General features: G+C 40.2%; 1 protein-coding gene across 1 annotated transcript; it reads left to right on the top strand.

Annotated features, from left to right (window-relative positions):
• Positions 1-2,506: 2,506 nt before the first annotated feature.
• Nufip2 (nuclear FMR1 interacting protein 2) lies at positions 2,507-21,707 on the top strand. Its single transcript, XM_020159794.2, has 4 exons — positions 2,507-2,884; positions 8,156-9,877; positions 16,380-16,412; positions 18,687-21,707. The coding sequence occupies exons 1-4, from the start codon at positions 2,605-2,607 to the stop codon at positions 18,737-18,739; spliced, it is 2,088 nt and encodes a 695-aa protein (XP_020015383.1). The 5' UTR covers positions 2,507-2,604; the 3' UTR covers positions 18,740-21,707.
• The last annotated feature ends 833 nt before the right edge of the window (positions 21,708-22,540 follow it).

The raw sequence follows: 22,540 nt of genomic DNA, 5'->3' as shown, positions 1-22,540 counted from the left end.
CTCTACTACTTGAGCCATACCTCCAGTTCATGTTCCTGTTTTTTTTTTTTGGCAGTATTGGGGTTTAAAATCAGGTCTTCATGCTTGCTAGGTAGACACTTTGCCACCTAACTCACTTCTCCAGCCCTTTTTGTGTTAGTTATTTTTGAGATAGGGTCTCGCAAGCTATTTGCCTGGGACTAGCTTCGAACCCTGATCCTCCTGATCCGTGCCTCCTGACTAGCTAAGATTGAGTCCTGATTTTGGAGATGGAGTCTCTCCAACCATTTGCCCGACTGACTTTGAATTGTGATCCTTCAGATTTCAGCCTCCTGAGCAAGGATTACAGGTGTGAGCCATTTTGGGTGCCAGATTTACTTATGATATTATTAGGGGTTTTGCTCTCAAAATTGGGTAACTATACCCACAAAAGGGGTCTTTTTAAAAAAAATAAAGCAAGGCAACGCAAATCTTCAACTGAACAGAACAAGTCAAGGTCTGGTTATGGTTTCCCAGATACCGTGACATTTGCGTTGGAAACAGGCATTTACATTTTAAATATGCTTTTGTGTTAACATTGATTTCAGAGTGCAAACTTTTTGTTGCTTATTTTTGAGACAGGGTTTCATTATGTAGGCCACGCTGGCCTCTTGCCTGGCCTGAGCTCCAGAGTGCTGAGATTGTAAGCATGTACCACAGGGTCCCACCTTTCTACTAAGCACAAACGTTTTGCTTTTAAGTTTTTTTATTCCTTTAAAGCTTTGCTGCTGCTTGGTGCTGGTGACTCATGGCTGTAATCCTAGCTACTCTGGAGGCAGAGATCAGGAGGATCATGGTTCAAAGTCAGCCTGGGGAAATAGTTCCTGAGACCGTATCTGGAAAAACCCATCACCAAAAATAGGGGCTGGTGGAGTGGCTGGAAGGGTAAGCCCTGAGTTCAAACTCCAGCAGCCACTCCCCTCCCCCCAAAAAAAGCAGTGCTGCTGTAGGAATTCAAGTTACAGTTCAAAAACTGTAAAATATACATTGAGGAAACCATACACATATCCGTTGCTAAATAAATGGTGTATGACACACAATGGAATATTATTCAGTTTTAAATAGGAAAGAAATTCTTATACATGATACATGAATGAACCTTGAAGGAATTATGGTAAGTGAAATAGGCCAGTCAAAAAGACAAGCACTGTTAAGATTCTGCTTACATGAAGTACCTACAAAAAAGTCAAATTCATACAGACAGAAAATGGGATGGCAAGGAGAACTATTGATTAATGAAGTTTTAATTTTGCAAGATGAAAAGTTCTGGAGTTGGACATTGATAATGGTTGCACAAAAATGTGAGTGCACCTAATGCCAATGAATCATACACTTAAAAAATGGTTAAGACAGCAAATTTTGTTAGTATTTTTCTACATTTAAGAAGTTCCTCTAGTATTAGATACATCGAGAAATACATATATTCAGTTTAACAAATAATTACAAGACAAATATATGTGTAATTGCCACCTAGCTCAAGAAATAATGTTATCAGAGGTACCCTTGTGCGTCCCCTCATCACAATCCTTTTTTCCTTCCTGCATAACCACTACCATGACTCTAACATTTGTATTTAAAAATCACACTGTAATGTGATAATGCAGGATAAGTTAAAACAACACTATAAAACGCAAGAGCCTTTCTTTAAATTCCAATGTTTCTGTAAACGCAAAAAAAACCACAAACCTTTAAAACTTTTAAAGTGCTTTTTATTCTCTTTTTTCACTCTTGAAACTTCACATTCTAAAATCTGTTTTGGTTCCACAGTTGACCTCACCTGCAGAATTTAATTTAAAAAAAAAAATCTTCAGTGTAGATTTTCATTCCTCTCTCTCTCCCTTGCCTCCAACTACAAAGAAACAATGATTTAAACCCTTTGTGCCCTTTTAGAAAATTACACAGATACCCCATTGTGGAACCCTATAATCCCTTGGTGGAAAGGAAGAGATTAGCATATGAATACAAAGCAAAATGAATCCAGAATACAAAATGATCTACTGAATTGTGAAGCTCTTGTATTCTAAAAAAATGTATTTATTTCCTCTTTTTGTATCGCCCCTTTAGTGGACTCAGGGTTAAGGGAATTGAGCTTCCCCTCTGGTTACCCGGAAAAGGATAAAAAAAAAAAAAAAAAAAAAAAAGCCAAGAGATTCTAGGAGGTGCAAAACCAACAGATGGCTCCTAGCGCCAATGGAATCTGCTACACTCGACGTGAGCTTGTTTGCCCGCACGGCGTGTAGAAAGTGCTGTTCGCAAACTGCGTGGTGAAGGAGAGAAAGCGACCGAAGAGAGAGCCATAATGCTGACGTTGAAGGCCCGGCCCTGTGAGGTTGCATAGGGTAAGCGGCGTTGGCCAGGAGGCAGCGGCGAAGGGGAAGGAAAGAGGATTTGGGCTAGGGGCGGGGCCTGCGGCGCAGCGTGGCTCCTGATTGCTGGAGCACGGCTGCCAATCTTACAGAATCGCTCGGTTAACCAGTGGCCTGGCGAGACGCACTCAGATATACTGAGCGAGCCCTGAGAAGCAAGTCTCAGATCCTGACGGTGCAGCAGCCCGCAGCCTCAGCCCGGGAGTCCCAGCCGCTTTCAATGGAGGAGAAGCCCGGCCAGCCACAGCCTCAGCACCATCACAGCCACCACCATCCGCACCATCACCCCCAACAGCAGCAGCAGCAGCAGTCGCATCACCACCACCATTATTATTTCTACAACCATAGCCACAACCACCACCACCACCACCATCACCAGCAGCCTCACCAATACCTGCAGCATGGAGCCGAGGGCAGCCCCAAGGCCCAGCCAAAGCCGCTGAAACATGAGCAGAAACACGCCCTCCAGCAGCACCAGGAAACGCCGAAGAAGAAAACAGGTCTGGGAGGGAGGACGGGTGGGGGAAGGGGATGGGTGGGGGACGAGGAGATGGGGGTGGGGCTGTGTCTGAAAAGCGCGGACGGGGTCGCGGCGTGCGGGTCCCGCGGGTCGGAGGGGATGGGGGGGGGATGCGCCCTTTCATTTAGGGCGAGCTCGGTCCGGGCAGTTGGCGGGGGGAGGTTGCAGCGCCCTCTCCTTTCCTTCAGCATGGGAGAGGCCCGAGCGGGCCAGCGTGACCTTCCCGGCCCCCGCCTCGGCTTGGAGGGAGACCCGCAGGCTCGGCCTTGGAGGTCCAGCCTTATTATTCCTCTGCGGAATCTGGAGTTACCTTAATATGGGGGGGCCCGAGGGGCGGTGAACCACCCCCCCACAAAAAAAAAAAAGAATGGCTGGAGGTGTAACTCGCGCCGGCCTGGCGAGTCCCGACTCGGGCGGAGTCGCGAGACCCTTTTGCAGGCGGCGAGGGGTGGGTAGGTGGGCTGAGCCGAGGGCGCGTCCTCCCTCACACGCCGCCCCTAGCCCACCTGTGGCCTTGGGGTTCCCCGCGTGTGTGGGGTCGGGGAGCGGCTGGGACCCCTTCCTCCCTCGGGTCCATTTCCACCCCCTAAACGGCCTTTTGTGGGCGCCGGGCCTCTCGGTCTGTCCCCGAGACTCGTCCCGAGGCCGGCGCCCCGGGCCCGCTCCCCCCCGGAGCCGGCGCGGCTGGAATGTTCTCTCCTCCTCGCGGGGCCGCTTCCTGTCCGCCATGTTGGAAGCCGATTCCTGTCACCGACTCCGGCCCGCCGAGAAGCGGAGGGGGAAGGGTGTCGAGGGGCATGCGGCGCGCTTGAGCCGGTGACCCGGGGTGCCCGCCGGCCATCGTCTCGACCCTCCGCCCTCCCCCGCTTTTTTCTTTTCTCTCTCGCCCCCCTACCCCGCACTGCGGGGGCGCCGCCGCCCCCCGTCCCGCCGCCGCCCCTCCCCCCCGTCGCCGGCCGGGTTGTGTAACCCGGTGGCGGCCGCGCGGCCCCGGGCGGGTCCCTGGGGTGAGGGGCGGGGGCGGTTGAGGTGGGGGAGGGAAGCGGCCACGAGGGGAGCGGCCTGCGCCCGGCCCCGCGCGCCCGCCGCCGCGTTTTCCCGCTCCCGGGTGCGGCGGGAGCGCGGGCGGACGGTCGGGGCGGGGAGCCGGCCTCCAAGCGGAGCGGAGGGGGAAGGAGGCGAGGCGAGGCGAGGCCCGGGCGGCGGCGGCGGCGGGGGGATTCGTTGTGGTAGAGGCGGTGCCCGAGGCCGGGTGGGGTATCCAGCGGGAGCCACGCTCCCCGGTCACGAGTTTCTCCGCCACAGGAACCTCGTCTTCTGCCAGGTTCGCTCACGACTCCGCCTCTGAGCCGAGGCTTTCACTTGGGCCTTTTCCTTCCAGCAGCTCCTTTTCTACCAGAAAAACGGAAAAAAACCACGCAAGCCTCGTTCCGCCCGTCTCCCCCACCCGACACGTCCCTTCTGGGTTTGGGGAGTGCCTTGGGAGGGGTTAGACCGCCGGGGAGCTGGGGAGTTGTAGACCCTCGTTCTCGTCCATGAGGCGGGATCACTGCTTCCATCTTGCCTCCGACCGGGCTTTTCCCCGGGTTGAAATGAAAGGTGGCTTTTTTTTTTGCATTTAAAACCGATGTTGAGTCCCAAATTACTAATGGTGACAAACGTTGAGGGTAAAAGTCATGAGGACATACTTGAGAAGAAATGAGCTTAAAAGTTTTATTTCCACAATTGAAAAAAAACAAGGTTTCTGTATAGATGGAAGAGCGAGAGATGATGGAAATGTAAAAAAATAAATCCTGCATGTCAAATTTAATACAGTTAGTGAAAGCTGGAGAAGAACTGCTTTTCAATTGCAGACTGAAATGGGAATGTCAGATTTTACATTTTGGTCAGTGGTGTATGTAAATGTGTTAAGGGTTTAATCGTAGGACTTGGAGCAGCCTAGACCTTATGAACTATATAACATAACACTAGGTCATTTTAACATCGGATTTTTCAAAAGGTGAGAAAATATTGCCTTACAGTTGCTTGGAATGTGAGCACTGTTCCGATTTTAAAATTGTGTTTTATCATTCAGGTCAATATATTGCTGCATAGAGTAGCGGCCCTTGACCATTCAAATATGTCTTATTCTGGAACACTGAATAAGGAGGGAGAAGTTTGTTTAGCAATTCTGAGGGAATGTAAACAATTTGGGGTGAGCAGTTTCTCGTAGGTGACTTGGTCAGTGTGTTCAATGCTTACAGCTAAGAAGTCCTTAAGATACTTTTGAAACATCTGTAATATTTTGAAGGGGGGCTTTTTATGACCATTACCCCCAAACCTATAAAGAGGAACTTTTTCTTTTTCCAGAAGAGGGCGCAAGAGAAGATCAAATAAATGTATTGAGTGATTTTAGTTTCTAATCCAAAAGCTAGGTTTATCAGGACTCAGGTTTTTGCTGAGTCTGTATGAAGTGGAGTTAGCTTGGCAGCTCTTAAAAAAAAAAAAGTACCAGGAGTCCTTTAATTTCTTTCAGTAATGCTATGTTTACATTTTTCTTATATACTTAAGCTTTAAAAAGATACCTACCTATTTGGCATACTTTTTACATATCCACAAGGTTATCGTGGGGAAAAATTACATAGTTAAATGAGAATTTTTGTGTGCGCATGTGTTAAAACTTGGGAGTTAGAGTATTAGTGGCTTTTGAGGGTCGTCCCGTGTCCCCCCCCCCCCCCCCCCCCCCCCGGCCGTTCCCAGTATAGGGGATTAAACCTAGGGCCTTGTATGTGCTAGGCAGGTGCTCTACCTCTGAGCTACTTCCCCTACCCTTTATATTTTCTTTTGAGATGCTCTGGCTAAGCTGCTTCAGCTGATCTTGAACTTGTGATCCTCTTGTGTCAGCTCCCTGAGTAGCTAGAATTAAGGTAGTGGACCACCACACCCTACTTGAGCTGATACTTTTTTTTTTTTCCTATCCCATTGGTGATTCTGATATCTGAGCCACTAAATACCTAGTAATCATAGGAAAATAATTTACTGAAGAAGTCTTTGGTTCATTGTAATTTGAACACTGCATTTTTTTTTTTTTTGGTGTGTACAATTGCTCACCTTCAATTGAAATGAAAAGTTATGAGCCAGAGGGTATAAAATAAAACATCTGCTTAACCTGTTAATATATTAAATGGTATGGTAGTTGATGTTTTTGGTCCAGAGTCACACAAGGGTAAAGTTAACATAGTTAAAAAAATATTGAGAGCCTCTGTTTATGAACTTTCTGCTTTTCTTCAAAATAAAATGACACAAAACAAAACCTTAGAAAACATCCTAAGTAGTTTTCTCTTCCCTGTTTCATAGTTAGGATTTTTCCACCAAAACTTTTGATTGGCTTGCATAGCTTTTTCAGCAGCCAAAAACAAATATAATGTTATAGGAGTTCAAATTTCAATGTATTCTCTTATGGTAGAAATTTTGTGTCACTCTGTTTTATGAATGATTATGCCTGTGTGTCTTCTTGCATCATTTCCTGGAAGTTCATACTTCCCAGTTCATAAAGTGTCTTCATTTATTCGTTTTTCAAGTATTTTCCCTTTTCTCTGATGTAAAATAAATGACTTAAAATTTTAGCAAATTCTATTGTGACTCTTTTCAAGACTGTTCTGTTCCATATCATTTTTAGAACAGTGGTAACTCAACTTTTAAAAAAATTGTTTAGTATCCTTTATTAGTGCTCTTAAAATTCAGAGCTTCCAAATGGCTTTTGGGTTATATTGATTGATATTTACCATGTAGGAAATTAAAGCTGGAAATTTTTTTTAAAAAATATAAATTTGTTCCTTTTAGCTTTTACAGGATAAAAGCACTAACGAAAATGTTAACGGGCAGTTCCTTTTGGACTCCCACCCATGTCTCCTGAAGAACTGCCTTAAATGTGTATTCTACTATGTCTGTTTCTGGTGATTTGACCTTAAGATGCTTTTGTGAACCTTCAATATAAAGGTTGATAACTAATAATCACTATTTTACTAGTAAGAAAAGTAGCGGAGAAAAGTTGTGCTTGACCAGATTGAATCACAAAAAGTAATAGAGTTAAAGGTTTATGGTGGCTAATGACTTTATACGTAAATACATAACACTTTTAAATTTTACATTTCTTTCATTGTAGTTTTGTTAGTAAATACTTTCTTTTGAATAGGCAGTGTTGCACGGTGGTAGGAAATCACGGATTCCACACAGACTGGAGTTCAGGTTTCCAGTTCTGCCACTTTGTGACCTGGACTTTATTTTATCTGCGTCTGTTACCTTAATGTAAAATGAAGAAAACCTATTTTAATAAGGGTTAGAAACACTGTATGGCTGGTAGAGTGCCTGCTTAGCAAGTGTGACATCCTGAGTTCAAACCCTAGTTCTGCCAAAATAGAAACGCTGGTAAACAAGTGTTTTGGTTTCATGTGTTTAGTATGGTCTAACATCAAAATGAATTTGACTACTTCAAGAAAAGTTCACAAGAGTTAGAGCTTTGTCTCATAGTTCCAATGGAAGCTGGACTTACGGTTTCATAGAAATGATGTCTTTAGTCCCCCTGTTCCTGCCCCTTTCTTTTTTCTTAAGTGCTGTTGACAAAATCCCAGGGCCTCATGAGCTAGCTAAGGTTAGAGTGTTTACACCCCCAGTGCTAATTTTCTTTTAGTAGTTACTATATCAGTAAAACTTGGGTTTTACCCACAGGGTAGCCTTTTTTCTGGAATTTGAACTCAGGTCCCTATACCTAGAGCCACTCCACTAGCCCTTTTTTTTGTGGTGGGGTTTTTCATTTGAGATTGGGTCTCACAAACTATTTGCTAAGACTGACTTCAAACCTCTATTCTCTTGATCTTTGCTTCCTGAGTAGCTAGGATTACCAGTGTGAGCCACTAGCACCCGGCTAGAACTGCTCTTAATTGTAAAGAAAATTCCATAATGGCTTTGTCACAGTGGTGGGTGGCTTGATTCTGTGAGATGGAGGGTTATTAATGGCATACTGATTAAGAGGTCATGTTCGCTTTGATCTCAGATTTTGGTTTGAATCATGACATTTCTGCCTGTTTGCCTAGCAGTAGATTCCATGTTCTAATCTGTAAAATGGAGCTGACAAGTTTCTTTTCATAGAGATGTGAAATGACATAGGCTATAGCTCATAATGTAGTGTCTAGCATATAGTAGATAGTTCTTAAACGTGAGGTACAACTGGAATTTAAATGTGATTTTAAAAATATTTTTTTTCTTCTTGTAGGCTATGGTGAAATAAATGGTAATGCTGGAGAAAGAGAAATATCTTTAAAGAGCCTCGGTTCTGATGAAGCCACCAACCCTATTTCCAGGGTCCTCAATGGCAACCAGCAAGTTGTAGACACTAGCCTGAAGCAGACTGTAAAGGCTGGCACCTTTGGAAAAGCAGGAATTAAAGCCAAGAATTTCATCCAGAAAAACAATATGGACAAAAAGAATGGGAAGTCTTACGAAAAGTCTGGAGAGAACCAATCTGTAGATAAGACCGATATTGCAGTGATTCCAAATGGTGTTGTAACAAATAATTCAGGCTATATTACTAATGGTTATATGGGCAAAGGAGCAGATAATGATGGTAGTGGATCCGAGAGTGGATATACTACTCCTAAAAAAAGGAAAGCTAGACGCAATAGTGCCAAGGGTTGTGAAAACCTTAATTTAGTGCAGGACAAAATAATGCAACAAGAGACTAGTGTCCCATCCTTAAAACAGGGACTTGAAACTTTCAAGCCTGACTGCAGCGACCAAAAGGGAAATCGAGTAGATGGTTCCAAGCCCGTTTGGAAGTATGAAACTGGGCCTGGTGGAGCAAGTCGAGGAAAACCTGCAGTGGGTGATATGCTTCGCAAAAGCTCAGATACTAAACCTGGTGTGAGCAGCAAAAAGTTTGATGATCGGCCCAAAGGAAAGCATGCCTCTGCTGCTGCCTCCAAAGAGGACTCATGGACCTTATTTAAACCACCCCCAGTTTTTCCAGTGGACAATAGCAGTGCTAAAATAGTTCCTAAAATAAGTTATGCAAGCAAAGTTAAGGAAAACCTCAACAAAACTATACAAAACTCTTCTGTGTCACCATCTTCATCTTCATCCTCTTCGTCATCTACTGGGGAAACTCAAACCCAATCTTCAAGTCGGTTATCCCAGGTCCCTATGTCAGCGCTAAAATCTGTTACTTCTGCCAACTTTTCTAATGGGCCTGTTTTAGCAGGGACTGATGCAAGTGTGTATCCTCCAGGGGGTCAGCCACTGCTAACTACTGCTGATAATACTTTAACACCCATCTCTTCTGGAACTGATTCAGTTCTTCAGGACATGAGTCTAACTTCAGCAGCTGTTGAACAAATTAAGTCTAGCCTTTTTATCTACCCTTCAAATATGCAAACTGTGTTGTTGAGCACAGCACAAGTCGATCTGCCCTCTCAGACAGATCAGCAAAACCTGGGGGATATCTTCCAGAATCAGTGGGGTTTATCATTTATAAATGAGCCCAGTGCTGGCCCTGAGACTGTTATCGGAAAGTCATCAGATCATAAAGTGATGGAGGTGACATTTCAAGGAGAATATCCTGCCACTTTGGTTTCACAGGGTGCTGAAATAATCCCCTCAGGAACTGAGCATCCTGTGTTTCCTAAGGCTTATGAGCTGGAGAAACGGACTAGTCCTCAAGTTCTGGGTAGCATTCTAAAACCTGGGACTACTAGTGAGAGTGGAGCCTTACCCTTGGAACCCAGTCATATAGGTGACCTGCAAAAAGCAGACACCAGTAGTCAAGGTGCTTTAGTGTTTCTCTCAAAGGACTATGAGATAGAAAATCAAAATCCTCTGGCCTCTCCTACGAACACTTTGTTAGGCTCCGCCAAAGAACAGAAATACCAGAGAGGCCTAGAAAGGAATGATAGCTGGGGTTCTTTTGACCTGAGGGCTGCTATTGTTTATCACACTAAAGGTAATTGTTTTCTTATTTGAATATTCTTGTTCTTAATACACTGATACTAATTGTACTAACAGTAAATGTAGGAAATTCTGAGATTCTTTAAGAATTCCAGAGCTTAGTTGATGTCAGGATGGATAAACAGGATCAAAAATATATATATATTTTTAAAATTTTTTTGATGGTACTGGGGTTTGAATGCAGGGCCTCTCACCCTTGCTAGGCAGGTGCCCTACCACTTGAGCCACTGCCAGTTCCTTACAATCGAATTCTTCCAGATCTTTGGAAATAGTATACTTAAAGTTTAGAAGTAAGATTCATCTTCCCATTATAAAAGCTTTTTATTTTTATGTAGAGGGGAATTTTTGGGGGGGAGGAGGGGTCTGGTTCAAAGAATAGAGGTGTGAATATGGAGTGGAGAACCTTGCCTAAAGAGATGACCTTAACATTTTTTCTTGAATACTTGTAAGAGTTTACAATTTTCTTTAAACAGATAATCTGCATTTCATATCACATGCTACTTTATTAGTGAAGCATTTAATAGTTGTACTTTGCTTAAAATGAGTAGATGTAGTAATGTTTTTGAAGAGTCTTAAGGTGGCATGTCAAACTTTCTCTCTTAGAAATAGTGGGTGCTGAATGGTAACTAGAAAGTAATATACATAAACTACGATAGCAAGCACATTCATTCCTCAACATTGTAGAGACCATGCTCTTGGAGTCTGCTTTCATAGCCCCAAAACCTTGTAAGCAGAAACTGCTGCTGGATGTGGTGGTGGTGGTGTGTACCTGTAGATCTACCAACTTGGGAGTCTCAGGCAAGAGGACAACTTGAGCCCAGAAGTTGGAGGCCATTTGACCATTTTTATAAAAGTAAAAGTAATCTTTCAAGTTCCATGCTAATAATTTTCTTCTAATATAATTTGTATCTTAAAACATTTTCTGAACGGCATGAGTAAGTCCTTAAGACCAAGTAGTGTCAGTGAATGATTCTTTCCTTTTGCTTTTGAGAACATTGGCTTTCAATTTTCCCACCTTTTCTACCTCATCTCTTCCCCCTTCCCTGACAAAGCTGAGCCCCATATGTGCATGCACACTAGTATGTACTGTATATTCCCAGTCTTGTTTTGTTTTGGGGGTTGTTTTGTGTGTTTTTTTTTTTTTTTTTGGCGGCACTGGGGTTTGAACTGAGGACCTCACACTTGGCTAGACTGGTGCTCCTATCGCTTGAGACACTCTGCCAGCCCTTTTTGTATTGGGTTTTTTTCAGGTCTGTTTGCCTGGGTCTGGCCTTCAACCAACCGGGATCCTCCTGATTTTTGCCTCATGAGTAGCTAGGATTACAGGCGCAAGCCACTGGTGCCTGGCCATTCCCAGTTTTTAACACTGGCTCACTTAGTGACTTGCAACTGCAAGAAAGAGGGGAGCATATCAGATTGTAGGGATGAGGTAATTGCCATATTCTTCCTGGAAGAAATTGCCTCAGAAGAATAGTAAATCTATTGATGTGATTTTTAAAGCAGATTACCTAGTCTTCATGTCTTTCTTCATATTTTTTCTCTTTTAAAGTATGGTAGTAAGTAGAGTTGATTTATGAAAGCTTAAAAGTAGAAATCCTTGCAGGTGAAGTTTACCTGTCTTTCTTGGACTCTACTTCTACTGTTTGGAAGTAAATGTGAGTTAACTAGGAGCTATATGTTAGGAAAGTAGGGCAAAAAAAAAATGCTTTCTTTTTTAATATATTAAATTTTGCCTGGTAGTTCAGTGTTTTTAGTGTCATTTTCTGTGCCACCTGCCCTCCAGAAACTCTTAAAAAATTTTCACCGAAATTTCTTGTCCTTCATGGTTATTATATTAGCCTGGTAAGACATGTCATTTTGTTAAATTCTTTCACCACCTCCAAAAAATTGAGACTTGTTGTTTTAGTAGATGGTTTTACTTATTTATTTTTAAGAGACTCACTTTTTCTCCAAGCTAGCCCTGAATGAATTTTGGGCGTGTGTTTGTGTGTGTGGGACAGTTGCTGGGGATCAAACACTGATCCTTTCTCATACTAGGCAAACATTCTACCACATCCCTCAGTCATGATTTTGTTTTGAGAAAGGGTCTCACTACATAGCCCAGGCCAGCCTCAAACTGGCAATTCTGTCTCAGTCTTCGAACACTGGGATAATGGGTATGTGTCACCTTTCCCAGCTTGGTGTTACCTCTCCTCCACCCCCTTTTACTGGTATACAAATCAGAGCCTTGTACTTAAGAGCACCCTACCATTTGAAACATGCCTCCATCCCTTCTTGCTTTTGTTACCTTTTAGATAAGCTCTGAGTCTGGGCTTGCCTTGAACTGCAATCCTCCTACCCCCCCACCTTGCTAGTAGCCACCTTTCTTTTTAAATGTAGAATTATAAGCCTTTTAAAATGGAATCTTGGCCTTTTGCATGTATTTCTAATTGATCTATATGCATATTCTTTATAGATGGTCTACCTAAAGGTTTTTTATTTTGCTTTTTTTTTTTTTCGACAGGATCTTACTATGGTAGCTCAGGCTGAACATCTCACTGTACATAACTAAATATGAGATCAGTGGTATAAGTAAACTAAATCTCCCTACATAGGTGAAGTTATGTTTTTTTTTGGTGGTACTAGGATTTGAACTCAGGGCTTTGCATTTGCAGAGCAGGTACTGCACCACTTGAAGTACACATCCAGTCCATTTTGCTCTGGTTACTTTGGAGGTGTGGAATCTTGCAAACAGCTATTTGCCCAGAGTGGCCTGGACCCTCAATCCTCCTGGTCTCAGGCTCCCAAGTAGCTGGATTCTAGGCGTGAGCCCCTGGACAGTTGATAACTCTTGCCCAGAACACATAGCTCGTGCCTCCTTTACCTAACTGTTGCCTCCTTTGAAGTAGTCAGAATACTCAGTTTAGTACAGTTCTCTTCGTTTTTAGAGACTTCTAACTGTAGATCCTAACTTTTTTGAGATGAACCTTTGATCTTGAAATGGTCTGAGGTAAGATAGTCACATGAGATGTGTCTGGTTGAAATGCTAGTATTGCACTGAAACATGTCAAGCATTTGAAGTGCTGACATTCTGGGCTATTTGTTTAAAAACAATTAAATATGTTAAATTTGACCTAGCACACAGAAGCAGGGGAGGTGAATGAGATTTTTACTTTATAGGTGGGATTAGTGAGACAATATGAAATCTATTGAGTTTGTAAATTTAAGCATTTCTGCTGTCCTTAAAGTTTTGATGTCCTTTTTCTTTAATCAGCCGAGTGCCTTTTCTATAGATGGAGCAGCTAGCTACTACTATGAAAATACTCCTTAGGCAACTCTAGGCTCTTAGACAAATTTTTGTTGTATTTATTTGGTTGTACTAGGATTTGAACTCAGGGCGTCATGCTTGCTTAGGCAGGTGCTCTACCACATGAGTAACTGTGCCAGTCCTGTTTTGTGTTGAGTATTTTTGAGATAGGGTCTCCAGAACTATGCCTCAGGCTTGCTTTGAACTGCCATCCTCCTGATCTCTGCCTCCTGGATAGTTAGGATTACAGGTGTGAGCCACCAGCACCCTTTTTATTACCTTCAGGTGGCAGGTTATCAGCATAGACAGTTTGATTTCACTAGATTTGCATTTGCCCCTGGGATGAAAAAAAAATTAATTCACTTGGTGGTTCTAATTTGGAACCATAGGTCTGAGTTTTCCTTAGCTTAATCCATTTGTTTTTTCTTTACTCTGCCACTTCTATACTCTGCTAATGGATTTCTGTATTCTAAGGAATTGAGCAATAACTTGGAAGTTAAGGTTAGTTGATAGATAAAGCCGACTAGTTGACCCTTAGGATGGATTTGAATTGTAGGGGTTCACTTAAACACAGTAGTGAGTTTTGTTTTCTTTTGGTGCTTTTGGGGTTTGAATTTGACTTCGTAGATTGGTAAAGAATCCCTGTTTTTCTCTATACTATAGACACATAGGAATGATTATGGTAAATAACTCCTAACATGGTATAAGAACCCTATTGATTGCCAGTTTAGTATCTGTATTGACTGCTTGATTTCTCATTCCACATGCCTTAGAATGAATTCACTGTACTAATCTGAAAGTCCACTTGTAAGGATTTTATAGAAGCTGAAGTTTGACCTGGAGTTTTTACTAGCTTAAGTCCTGCGGATAAGGGAAATAATCACCCATGCTATATAAAAGCAGAAACGATATTACGGTAACAGCAAAAGCAGGATTTGTCTGTTACTATCATAGTAGTTACATTCCAAGGAACTTGATTAGTGTAGTCTTAGAAAAGAAAAATAACAAAACCAGCTTGAGTTCCAGTTTCTGTTGTGGGCAGTTAGAGGTGATCCATATAATTACACTTTGGTTGACTGTGGCTTCTAATTGGGAAATAAAATCAAAATTGATGTGAAGGAAGCATTAATTAAGCATCTACTGAAAAGTAGGTGACTTAAATCAGTTACTTGAAGACATGCTATATTTCTGTTTGGTTATAATCAAACTGAAAAAGGATGGGAAAATTTTTTGAAGAGCTTCATACAGTGTGTTCAGTTGACAGGTTGAAAAAGGACATTAGGCAAGGGTGTGGGGACATCTAGTAATCATTGGGCAGATGTGGGTTAGAAGAGAAAATACATCCATGTAGTTTTGACCTACAAAACTAGCAATCTCAAGGATCAAATCTCTTAAAGAAAAAGACTGAAGCTAAGAAGGCCAAAGCCATCTTGAAACATTTCCCATGTTTATTATCAAATTTCAAGGAATTTGGTACAAAATGAGAGTGGAGGACATGATAAGTGGCCAGTCGATTTGGTGTTCTGGATTGTGGAAGTTAGTTTGGATTTATGTATTCACTTTCTTTTTTTCAAGGTAGCTGATGTGCTATGGTACTAATTTAGGTCTTTTTATTTTTTGCAGTATTGGGGTTGGAATTCAGGACTTCATGCTTGCAAAGCAGACACTCTACCACTTGAGCCACACCTCTAGTCCATTTTGTGTTAGTTATTTTGGAAATGGGATCTCCAGAACTCTTTGCCTGGGCTGCTCTCATACCATAGTCCCCCTGATCTCAGCTTCCCAAGTAGCTACAGGTCTGAGTCACTGGCGCCTTGACCCATTGTTCAGTTTTATTTTATTAATTATTTTGGTGGCAGTACTGGTGCCTCTATCACTTGAGCCACTCTGCCAGCCCTTTTTTGTGAAGGGTTTTTTCGACATAGGAGTTCTTGGAACTATTTGCCCAGCCTGGCTTTGAACCGTGATCTTCCTGATCTCTGCCTCCTGAGTAGCTAGGATTATAGGTGTGAGCCACTGGCGGCCGGGGCCACCAGCCCTTTTTTGTGTTGGGTATTTTTCAGATAGGGTCTCACGAATTATTTGCCTAGGGCTGACTTCAAACCACGATCCTTCTGATCTCTAAGTAGCTAGGATTATAGCTACTTAGCTATAATCACCTGGTTCTATTATTCAATTATTTTATTTTTATCTTTTAAATATATTTTTTGGCGGCACTGGGGTCTGAACTTGGGGCCTCATGCTTGCTAGGCAGGCACTCTGGCCATTGTATTCAGTTTTAAAAACAAAAATTTATTTTGCAGCACTGGAGTTTGAACTTAGGGCTTCATGTGCAAGTGCTCTACCACTTGAGGCACACTTCCAGGCCTTTTTGTTTTTATCGTCACTTTCTGCCATCACTTGGATGACAGTCACACCATGCTCACCTTTTTTCCATTGACAGCTGTATGGCTATATTCTCACTTTTTGTTACAGTTCATTTTGTTTACTGAGTAGTTTTTGTTTAATGTCCAAGTATTTCAAGGTCTTACTTCTTTGGTTCTTGTAGAGTAAGTCATCTGCTGTCCATATTCATCAAGACTTGTTATCTACTGTAAAGTAGACTTCTTAATTGCCTTTTCTCACTGTAGTTTGGCCACGTACATACAAGTAAGCATGTAGAAGTTTTAAGGTGGTCCAAATGAGAATTGCGTTATTTAGGAACAAATAGAAATTGTGTTATTAGCAAATGAGTATGGGTTAGCATTTTGACCTTTATTGGTTAAAAGACACGTAGGTGTGGTTTAGAGGTCAAAACCACTGCTTCGGTGCTTGAACTAAGTAAACATTGAATTTGATAAATGCTTTGTTTAAAAGACTTATATCATTAATTGATAAGGGATAAGTTGCCAGAAAGTACTTGGTTTTTGTCTTTTTTTTTTTAATAACAATGAGCTGTTGTAAGAAACAGCATTTGAGCTATAATATGCTTCTGCATATCTTTGCTATTTTTGAATGTAAAATTGTGCCGATATCAGATAAATTGGGTCTTTTTTGTAATTATCACTTTTGACAATCCTGATGGTACTTCAGAATTATTTGAAAATTTCAGTGGTTTGCATTTCATAGAATTGTGCTATTTTCAACCCTCTTCTTAGCCCAGCAGTAATCAGCCTAGTTTTTTTAGATTGAAACTTGGTGTATAAAATAATCCTTTTTTTTTCCTTTGCAGAAATGGAATCTATTTGGAATTTGCAGAAGCAAGGTAAGAATGGTTAGATTACTTGAAATGATACCACTAAGTAGTAATTGTATACTTTTTTTAAGCGGGAATAACAGTTGAATACTGACTTACCAAATAAACACACTTTGTATTTTGTGCTAACTTTATAACTATAGTTGAAAGGCACTAGTTGCTGTATCAGGACTGCTAAGGATGAGTACCATTGTAAGTAGAAAGAGTGTATAAAAAAAATTCTACCTGTTGTATGAAGAGGATAAATAGTTTTTCCACTCTGATTATGAATGTTAAAACAGGGTTAAAGGTGTAGCTCAGTAGTACAGCATGTTTTTTTTAGCATATGTAAAGCCTTAGGTTTGATTCTAGGGAATGTTTCTACTTTTGTCCAGTCTCTATCTGTATTTGTGTGGTAAACAAGGGATAGTCTAAGAACTGAAATTAACAGCTCAGGATAATTGTAACTATTATAGAAACCTTGTCTGGGCTGTTTATTTTCTGAAAAGGTGTTCAGAAATATAAAGACCAGCACATTAACTTTTGAACCTCCCATAAGATAGCAGGAAGATTGATGGACAGGATTGAAATTCTCAGAAAGTTAAAGTCTGATTATCCTAATTAATGTTTGCCTTCATATTTAAGATATGGTATGTGTGGAACACATGAATAAAATTTTGATTTGTCACTGTCTTAATAGATTGGGTTTTCAGAACCCCGAAATAGAATTGAATCCCATTTCCCAACTACTTTGCTAGTTATTATAAATGAATTTCAGATGGATGTACAATTCTAGATTCTCTTCTTATTTTATGTATTAGGAAATTGAGGCACAGAGTTTACTACATAAGCTAGAATGTCAGAACTAGAATATAGGTTGCCCTGATGTCCTAACATTGCTCCTTGTTTCTTAATGTCAAGATTTTTTTTTTTCTCCCACAACTGAAAATAACTAGCAAACTCTTAAATTATTTTGAATGCTTTCTATGAACCTTCAAAACAAACACAAATGGAAAAAAGAACAGAGTAGAAAAAAGTGCTAATTAGAACTCAGGGCTTTATGGATGCTAGGCCAGTGCTCTATCTACCATTGTTTTACACCCCCCACTCTAGATAAACTGAGATGAGTTTGAATTCTTCAGTATTTGCAGATCTTTATAATTTTCAGTTAAGTGACATATTTTATTGATTTGTCTTATTTCTTATTAAAGCATGTATATACTTTTAACAAGTTCTTAGGATAGGTAGAAATAGTATGTAATAAAAATCTCGCTTCTCCAGAAGAGGAAAGTAATGCAGCTAAATAATGGTGATGTAGAATAGTCCAGGTATCTTTGTCCAGACATATTCTGGCAGATTTATTTGTTTGTTTGTTTATTAATTGTTTGGCAGTATTGTGGTTTGAACTCATGGCTTTACGCTTGCAAGGCAGGCACTGTACCACTTGAGCCAATCTCTAGTCCTTTTTGCTCTGGTTATTTTAGAGATAGGGTCTTGCTCTTTGCTCTGGCTGGCTGGAATGGCAGTTCTCCTGCTCTCAGCTTGCCAAGTAGCTAGGATTATAGACACCTACTGCTGGTACTCAGCTATTGGTTGAGATTGGATCTCACAAATTCTTTGCTCTGACTGATCCTCCCCATCTCAGCCTCCCAAGTAATTAGGATTATAGGTAAGAGCCACCAGTGCCTGAGCAGTTTTATATTTTAAGCCCAGAATATATATAGGCCTTTTTTCTTTTTCAGTAATGGGAATTGAATTTAGGGCCTCTCACATGTTAGACATTGCTCTATCAACAAGTTACACCTTCAGCCCCTACTTTCACTTTTGCTGAGAATGAGAAAAATGGTAGTATCATGAAAAATAAGAATAAATAAGTCATGATTAGAACTAAATTGATAATTGCACCAAACTGGTTTGATATGAAGTGTTTGATGGTAAGTTTTGCTTGAACTGTTTCTTGCTGTACAGTCCATAATGGTTAGAATAAATTTTGACCTCAAGCTGAGCATGATAGTATGCAATGAGAATCCAGCACTTAGATAGGCTGAGACAGGAAGATGCTTAGTTTGAGGCCTGCCTGGGCTGCATTAAACAAACAAACAACCAAAAGCAAAAAAAAAAATTGCTGAAGAGAAGGAAAAAATATATATATAATCCAGGTGTTTAAAAAAAGTATTTAAATTGTTTTAACAAGGACGGGGGACAATTTAAATGCTGATTATTTGGGATTTGGTTTTGTATCATGGACATTTTGGGATTCCAGACCTCAATTAAAAAAAATTTTTTTTTTAACCTTCCCTCCAGATCCAAAAAGGATAATCACTTACAATGAAGCCATGGATAGTCCAGATCAATGAAGGACCAGACTGCCTATTTGTAACCTTTCTGCAGCATTAGAGCCACCGTTCATGGGGGACACAAGGCTTTTATGCTCCTAGATCTTCAACGCAGCAGAGGAACCATAAGTAGAATCACAGGATAATATATACAAATATATATATATACATATATATATATAGTTATTTAAAAAAGGCAACTGAAAGTAATTAGACTTCTTAAGGAATCAAATTTATTTCAAGAGACTACACATGGTTATTTAATCTCCGGTACTGAATAGTTTTTTTCTTTTTTTCTTTTGTTAGTTTTTGTTTTTAAGTGTGAATGCAAGTGATTAATGAATACAGACTTAACAAGCGTGGTTCTAAAGTTCCTGCTGTCATCACCTTGGGCAACAAATGACCCACTGGAAAGGCAAATCCACTTAAGATCTCTGTATCTTGTTCTGTGACTAAAGTGATACACTAATCACGGGGAACCCAGAATGATTCAACATTTCCCCCCACTCCTCCCTTTTACTTTAAACCCTGCTAGAATGCTGGATCAATGCCTTGAAATTTGCAGGGGTGTACTTTTTTTTTTTTTTTTTTTTTTTTTTTTAAGCGAATATGATTTGCATGTCTTGCCAGGAGTTAAGCAGCCTCTGTGGGGTGTTGGGGAAATTTTCTTTCCTTATATTTTTTATGGGGTGGGATAGGGGAGGGCATCGAAGTTCTACAATTCTGGAATAGTTGGTACATAGTTAACTTGCTTCGGTTACATGACTTTTAACAACTGAAGAATCCTTGAGTGTCATTTAAAGAAAAGTTGCAGAACAAGCAGTTGGCTTAGTTATGAAAAAAAATATTCCCGTGCCCATATTTTAATGTAATTATATAACTGGGAGCAAAATATATTCGCTTTTCAATTGTAGGTGCTCCAGAGTTGCTCTGTCACTAACACTAAATGTGCAGTTTTCTTATTTTTCATCACAGCTAAAAGAAACTTATGTACCTTTCTGTAATTTCTCTTTTAATGTCCCAACAAAATCTAAAAGAGGAAGAAAAAAGCCCATGAAAATGTTCATGTTTTTAGGGAGCGAGTAAGTAATAAACCCTGCTTTATAGAAGATGTGTTTTCATGCAAATTATACTTCTGAGCTTATTAGCTTCTAATTATATCTTAATAAATATATTTTATTACTAGAGCAAAATGGGTTTTTAAGGAAAATAATGTGAAATTCTGAAAGTTTTCTTTTGGGCAGAGAAGAGCATTAGCCCTGTCTTATCATCACATTGCCATCCTGTTGCACTGCAGCTTGTGTATAGCATGCTAAAATAAATTTTTGTGTGTGTGTGTGTGTGTGCAGAAACTAAGGGTCCAATTTAAGATTGGGTGATGTTAGTGGCATAATAACAAGTTTTCTGGCCTGACATAGCATCACATCACACACACATAAACACACAGAAATTAGTATATCCATGTATGTCAAATACAGGTTAAAATAGCAGGGCATTTATATAGAATTGTAGTCTTCTAATAAAAGTAGACTGGATCCCTTGGGGTATTTGGGGAGAAAATAACTACTTTTGCTCTTACCCTTTTGCTTAAAAAAAAACAAAAAACAAAAAAAAAAAAACAACCCAGTTTTGAGCGATTGTAGTATGGATGGGTTTTCTTGTTTTGTTGATTATTTGAGTCTCTTAACAATAGTTCATGAAAGAAGCTGTTGGACTGAAAGTAGAGAAAATATCTTTTTAGTCTGGATTTCTGCCCTGCTTAGATTTTTTAAAAGTATAAGCATGGATTGCCAATTCCACTTGATGTAAACAAAACTTTTTATACGTTATATATATATATATATATATACATATATATATATACATATATGTATATATATACATATATATATATAATAACTTATTGTATCAGTCCAGGTTCAAAAACTTGTGGTAGGCCAGTTTCAGATAGTTTTCATTTCACCTGTAAACTGTATCACTTTTACTGATATTGTAATTTTCAAATGTATAATATGTTTACAGATGTGCCCTGCATTTAGTCTGCCTTGTTCCTATTTTGATTTTTGTTGAGTCTCCTGCCTGCTTGCCAAAAGCTAGGATGCTTCAGGCCCATGTACAATTGAAAGCAGAGGCATCCTTGAGCTTTAAAGCATTGAACAAACTGGAAAATGCAACATATACCACATACTGAAGTGAAAAAAGAGTCTGTGTTTTTGTGTTTTTTTAAATAAAAATTTTCAAAAAGTTTTAAAAAAATAACGTTGATTAAAGGAAAAAAAAAAAAGACTCCAGTTTGTTTTACAGGTTTTAAAGTTCTGCTGTGTGTTCAATTGCCTTGTGTAACCACTTGTCGCCTTAGGGCCAGATACCCACCCCCACCCGTTTTTAAATGTCCATTTGCTTGCCTCGAATTTTAAAGTTCTTCTGTCTCACAACTCACAAGAAACTTTCTGGGTTTGTGACATAACAGGTCGAGTGAACATATTCAAAAAGAAAAACAAAACAAGAATCCAGCCTCCATCTGAATTGGGCTTTTTAACTTAGAAGCAACACTTAAATAAATACCTTTAGAAAGCCTTCACTTAATTCCCTTTCCATATCCCTCAAGCCTTTGTTCAGAGAAGCTAAAAAGAGAATGTATCCCTTCTCTTGTTTGTCCAAAGGTTGTTTTTGAGAGTCTCACTTCTAAATGAAACAATACAACATTTCACTTTGATTTCTCCACTGAAATTTTCTTGATAGTATGGTTGGAGGTATACAGTAGTTAGGAATGAATACCTCTTAACCTTCTAAGAACCATAATGCTCCATCATACTGTCAGTATTTGGGGGGCATTAGGTTAATGCACTTAATTGCCTAGGTACAAGCAGGACTTCGGGACAGAACTCCTTTGTGCTATTCAGTTATATCTAACTACTTGTCGTAATCTTTCTCCTTAGGTCCTCACGCAATTCCTTACAGAGCACTTATTAAAAATCTTGAGAGTTGATCTGTTTTCTGATTATTTTTGTGTAAGCTTCTAAACAAACTTCAGCTGTGATTAATTTAGTACATTTAAATAACTTATTGTTGGCATAAAGAATTTTCCTTCAACTCAGAGTATTAGTACTGTAGCATAAACCAAATACAGTCTAGAGGGGATTTTTAACATCCCTCCATTAAAAAGACTGAAAAAGGTGTGTGTGTGTGTGTGTGTATAGACGTGAATGTATGGATGTGTGTTGGGTGCTTGTGAGGGAAGGATGGAGATTAAAAATAGTAGATGAATGTGTAAGACATTAGTATTCAGAGAATGAAACTTGTATTTATTTTGTGCCATTTGTTTTCATTACATGGAATAAAGTCAGGTGGTTTAAATCCTTAAAAAGGTAGTATTTGAAAAATGGCACTAAGGATGAAATCATGACCTATTTTTTTAATAGCTATGAAGATACTAATTATGGGCGAAGTTTTCCTTTTTAAATTTGTCTTGTAGGCTTGTGTCACATACCACTCACTTTTGTGTAGATGTCTCGAATAAACCCCTTTCCCCACAAAAGACAGGGTGTATTTATCTCTTTATTCATCCCCACTTTGCTGAAGTTGTCTAGTCGTCTAACCTTAATGTAATGAACCTTCACATAGAGTATTCACTGCATCTATAGTAGCCCTCCCTCCTCCACTTTCTAGGAGGAGATAGCCAATAGCTAGACATTGGTTAATGACATTTTGGTATTTTTCTTGAAACAAATGAGTTTCCATTAGGGTTTTGCCATCCTTAATTATCTGCTTACCCTCAGTCATCACTCAGAATCTGCAAAAACTATATAATGGGAAAAAAAG

The sequence above is a fragment of the Castor canadensis genome, chromosome 11, assembly GCF_047511655.1.
Source record: "Castor canadensis chromosome 11, mCasCan1.hap1v2, whole genome shotgun sequence".
Taxonomy (NCBI): domain Eukaryota; kingdom Metazoa; phylum Chordata; class Mammalia; order Rodentia; family Castoridae; genus Castor; species Castor canadensis.
The sequence above is the reverse complement of the archived record's forward strand: the minus strand, read 5'-3'. Positions and strand labels throughout refer to the sequence as shown.